The sequence below is a fragment of the Labrus bergylta genome, chromosome 5 (assembly GCF_963930695.1).
Source record: "Labrus bergylta chromosome 5, fLabBer1.1, whole genome shotgun sequence".
Lineage (NCBI taxonomy): Eukaryota > Metazoa > Chordata > Actinopteri > Labriformes > Labridae > Labrus > Labrus bergylta.
This window is the reverse complement of record NC_089199.1, coordinates 33,669,810-33,674,809: the sequence shown is the minus strand read 5'-3', so window position 1 is coordinate 33,674,809 and position 5,000 is coordinate 33,669,810. Positions and strand designations below refer to the sequence as shown.

The window sequence follows — 5,000 nt, the reverse complement described above, 5'->3', positions numbered from 1 at the left end:
CTGAGAACAGGTTACAACACACCTGTCAATCATACCTGAGAACAGGTAACAACAAACCTGTCAATCATACCTGAGAACAGGTTACAACACACCTGTCAATCATACCTGAGAACAGGTAACAACACACATGTCAATCATACCTGAGAACAGGTTACAACACACATGTCAATCATACCTGAGAACAGGTAACAACACACCTGTCAATCATACCTGAGTACAGGTAACAACACACATGTCAATCATACCTGAGAACAGGTAACAACACACCTGTCAATCTTACCTGAGAACAGGTAACAACACACCTGTCAATCTTACCTGAGTACAGGTAACAACACACCTGTCAATCATAACAAGTTAACGGTGACATCACTTCCTGTCACCTGATGGTTAACACCTGAGCTGGCCTCACCTCGTCCTCTGCCCGTGGAGAAACATTTGAAGATGACCATCCTCATGTCCAGACCCTCCTGGATCCAGATCTTGTTCATGATGCGGATCACCTGCAGAGTCAGCATGTCCTGCCGCAGGTCGTCCCCTGACTGGATGCAGATGATGACATCATCACAGTGACTCAGGTGTTACGATAAAAAACAGACCAAACTGAGAGAGCAGATTTTAAACAGGTGAGACGTCCCACCTTGAAGATGACGCTGATGTTGTCTCCCAGAGGGTCGAGGTTTTGGAAGGACAGTTTGAGAGGGACGGCGTTTGAGTTGAAGAACGAACACGACTGAAAAAACACAGAAGAAGAAACATTTCATAAAGAACCAATCAGTGAGCTGTGTAGAGAGTGAGATGATAAAGGTATCTTACTCTCTGATCATTAAGGAAACATGCTATGTTGAAGTGCTGGCTTCTCTGACAACAATGCAGCAGCCAGTATGTCCTCCTTCTAACTTTAGATTCTGCTCCTGAATGCTCTGGATTTGTTTGGACCAGAGAAGGTAGGCACTTTTAAGACACGCCCCCACGGCCGTTTTGGATGCCCCTCGGTTTGTCAGATATGAGAGCAGTTATCAGGTCAACAGGTGTTGCAGCGATGGAAGCGGTCAAGAGAAGTGGTTCAGATAGAAGTGATTGTACCCGACCTAAAAAGCCTCTGCATGTTTCTAATAAGCTCCACGAGCAGAAACGTGCTCAAACTAGGATCAATATTGGAGATGCTTTTGAAAAATGGAGAGAGGTTAGAACACAGAAAGGTTTACAGACCCATGCAGAGCTGGATAAACACTGAAGCTTCAGAGTCCACCACATGGTGACCTGAGTGAGGATCCACTCTAGAGAGGAGGGGGGGGGGGGGAGACAGCTCTCTATGATGTTTAGAATTTAGACTGCAGTACCCATTTTAAACACTAGGGGTTACAGACTGCTCCTTTAAGAAAACTGACAAGCTGTTTTTTCAAATGTACTCCTGAAAATATCTAGATAATTTCAGGAGGACTGCTCCTGATATCTTCTTGTCCTGGTTGTTGAGACACACACACACACACACACACACACACACACACACACACACACACACCTCACAGCAGGAGACTATCCCCGTCAGGTGTGTGACTGTGTATCCTTTATTACCTGGATCTTGATTCCTGTGACGAGCAGCGCCGGGTTCAGAGGAAGTCTGCAGCTGCTGTTCACCGTGAAGAACTGCTTCATCTCCTCCAGACCCTCCCTGAGGACAGTCTGACACACACACACACACACACACACACACACACACACACACACACACACACACACACACACACACACACACACACACACACACACACACACACACACACACACACACACGTTGACACGTTGGTGTCTGCTTGCTGAGGCTCTGCTGCCCTCTGGTGGACTTTTACAGACTAGTAACTCATGAGAATCAGACATTTAATCTGTAATAAATTAAGAATAAAATAAACAAGTACATAAAATGCACCACTGATCAACAGAGGATCAATTATTCTGTTAGAGGAAACACTGTTCTGTCCTCCCCACCTGTCTGCTGGACGGCGTGGCGTCTCGGACCTTATGAGCCACCTTGGTGAGGACGGAGACAAGCCAGCACTGACGGTCGAACTCTTCCCGGAGCCCTCGACCGACGCAGCACAGCAGAGCGGCCAGCAGGTGCTGATAGCGAGCGCTGAACTGACTGTCCTGCAGCGTGTCCTTCAGCAGCCTGTCAGACAGAGAGCAGGGTTCAGAGTGTACCGGTCTCTCTGTGGTTCTGTGTGTGTGTGTGTGTGTGTGTGTGTGTGTGTGGTTCTGTGTGTGTGTGTGTGTGTGTGTGTGTGTGTGTGTGTGTGTGTGTGTGTGTGTGTGTGTGTGTGTGTGTGTGTGGTTGTGTGTGTGTGTGTGTGTGTGTGTGTGTGGTTGTGTGTGTGTGTGTGTGTGTGTGTGTGTGTGGTTGTGTGTGTGTGTGTGTGTGTGTGTGTGTGTGTGTGTGTGTGGTTCTGTGTGTGTGTGTGTGTGTGTGTGTGTGTGTGTGGTTCTGTGTGTGTGTGTGTGTGTGTGTGTGTGTGTGTGTGTGTGTGTGTGTGGTTCTGTGTGTGTGTGTGTGTGTGTGTGTGTGTGTGTGTGTGTGTGTGGTTCTGTGTGTGTGTGTGTGTGTGTGTGTGTGTGTGTGTGTGTGTGTGTGTGTGTGTGTGTGGGGAATCAGAGGGCACGTTACCAGAAGAGGTAGTGAGCGATGCGGACGTCTCCGATGGCTCTCCGTAAGAGGAAACGAACCAGAGAGCTGTCCAGGTAGCACTCGTACTTCAGAGCCTGAGACACAAAAAACAAAACGTCATCAGGATCAGAGACACTAAACATCAAGAGGAGCTCTCACTCAATCTGGATTCAGAGTATCTACATAAAAAAAGGTTCTGATCTAAATGTTCACTACCTTTACAACATGCACCGATACATTCAGGAAGAAAGAGGAGGAAGTCAACCCTCCAAAATAAAAGCTTGACAGTGCAACTGTTGAGATTGTGTAATGTACCTTTAAGACATACTGTGTTACTAAATTACTACTGGAGTGATGTCGCTTTACGGTCAGTTTGAGCGGCGCTTCTACCATGGGCGGACGCCTGAACTGACCACAACACAATCCTAACAGCTTGCATTATTCATATTGTTAATTATCTATTTATAAACACAAAGGACAAATACAAAACAACACAACTGCTGCTACCTTTTTTTTTATTGCTGCTGCTATTTTATGATGAATCTGTACCGGTATATTTTATTTAGACATGTCTATTGCTGCTACTGTGTTCAGTATATTATTTGTATATAACTTGTGTTTTTTATTTATTTGTATTTGTGTGCTGTTCTATCCTTTGGGGTTACCTGCTGCTGGAATCTGAATTTCCTGAGGGAACCTTCCCAAGGGATTAATAAAGTTCCAATCTATCTATCTGTACCAGAGCTCCTACTTTCCTTTTGCTTCTCAGCTCAACGGTGACATGAGGGATCATGTGGTGGACGCCATGTAACCGTACGACCGGGTGTTGTGAAGGTTGAGGAGAGGAATTAGCTCTAAAAACATCTGTATGCCGGTCAGATTGTAATCTACATGACGACAGTGAAGGAAGTCCCTTGTCGCTAACGTCAGGATACACCGTCAAGAAGCCGTGAAAAGTTTCCTGTTATAGCAGCAGAGAGGCTGCTAATCATCAGAGATCAGCTGATGGGTTCCTACTTTGACTCTTCATTGAGGGATGATTCAGCTACAAACTCGGAGTAATCAGGGTTTTAAAAAGGGTTTCTTGTACGCTCTGATGTCAGCCGCCATGTTACCTGGACAAGCTGAGGCAGGAAGTCCAGCAGCTCTGGGTCTGAGATCGAGTCCATCCACTGAACCGCTGTCCTCCTCAGCTCCTGGTCCGGGAACCTGAAACACACACACACACACACACACACACACACACACACACACACACACACACACACACACACACACACACACACACACACACACACACACACACACACACACACACACACACACACACACACACACACACACACACACACACACACACACACACACACACACACACACACACACACACACACACACACACACACACACACACACACACACACACACACAGGATGTTACCATGACGATGTCACTCAGGTGCACAGAGCTTCCAACAGACAGAGAGACGTACGAGGCGTGGAGGAGTCCCAGGGCGTCCAGGTGACCCAGGCACGCCCACTGCCTCAGCAGGGCGTAGATGTCGGGTAGACAGGCCCACTGCCAGCAGGGGGCGCTGGCCAGAACCAGAGGCAGAGCTGCACTCTCTGCCTGACAGAACGCCTTCTTCTCCCACAGCAGACGCTTATCCTCCACCGTCAACCTGCAGACACACAGACGCCGCACAGTCAACACCAACAGCAGCACACGCCTAACGGGCCACCGTACTTTAGAGCCCAACACACATAACTGTTTCCTTTTGAGTATAATTCTAAGATTTATCAGAGTGTGTGTGTGTGTGTCTGACCAGAAGAAGGCCTTCTTGTGCAGGACGTCCTGCAGCTGGATCTGACTGATGGTGTCCAGTCTGGAGAAGTCGTACTGAGGACAGAAATCAGCAGGAGGAGGAGTACTGAACCGAACCTCGAACGACGACGTGGGAAAGTCCACCTGGGGGGGGGGGGGGGGGAGAGATAGAGAGAGAGGGGAGAGAGAGAGAGGAGGGGAGACGGACAGAGAGAGAGAGAGAGAGAGAGAGAGAGAGAGGGGAGAGAGAGAGAGGAGGGGAGACGGACAGAGAGAGAGAGAGAGACAGAGAGAGAGAGAGAGAGAGGGGAGAGAGAGAGAGAGAGACAGAGAGAGAGAGACAGAGAGAGAGAGGAGGGGAGACGGACAGAGAGAGAGAGAGAGAGAGAGAGAGAGAGAGAGAGAGAGAGAGAGAGAGAGAGGGGAGAGAGAGAGAGAGAGACAGAGAGAGAGAGAGAGAGAGAGAGAGAGAAGGGGCATGTCAGAAAATCATCCAAGCGTTTGGGATCAGCTGATT

General features: G+C 48.3%; 1 protein-coding gene across 1 annotated transcript in view; it reads right to left on the bottom strand.

The window, feature by feature from the left end:
• pik3c2b (phosphatidylinositol-4-phosphate 3-kinase, catalytic subunit type 2 beta) overlaps positions 1-5,000 on the bottom strand; it is a 39,933-nt gene that overhangs the window by 17,823 nt on the left and 17,110 nt on the right. Inside the window, 8 exon segments of the mRNA XM_065955422.1 lie at positions 410-539; positions 638-730; positions 1,576-1,683; positions 1,987-2,167; positions 2,660-2,754; positions 3,775-3,868; positions 4,152-4,340; positions 4,485-4,627. Coding sequence (XP_065811494.1) covers positions 410-539; positions 638-730; positions 1,576-1,683; positions 1,987-2,167; positions 2,660-2,754; positions 3,775-3,868; positions 4,152-4,340; positions 4,485-4,627 — 1,033 coding nt within the window.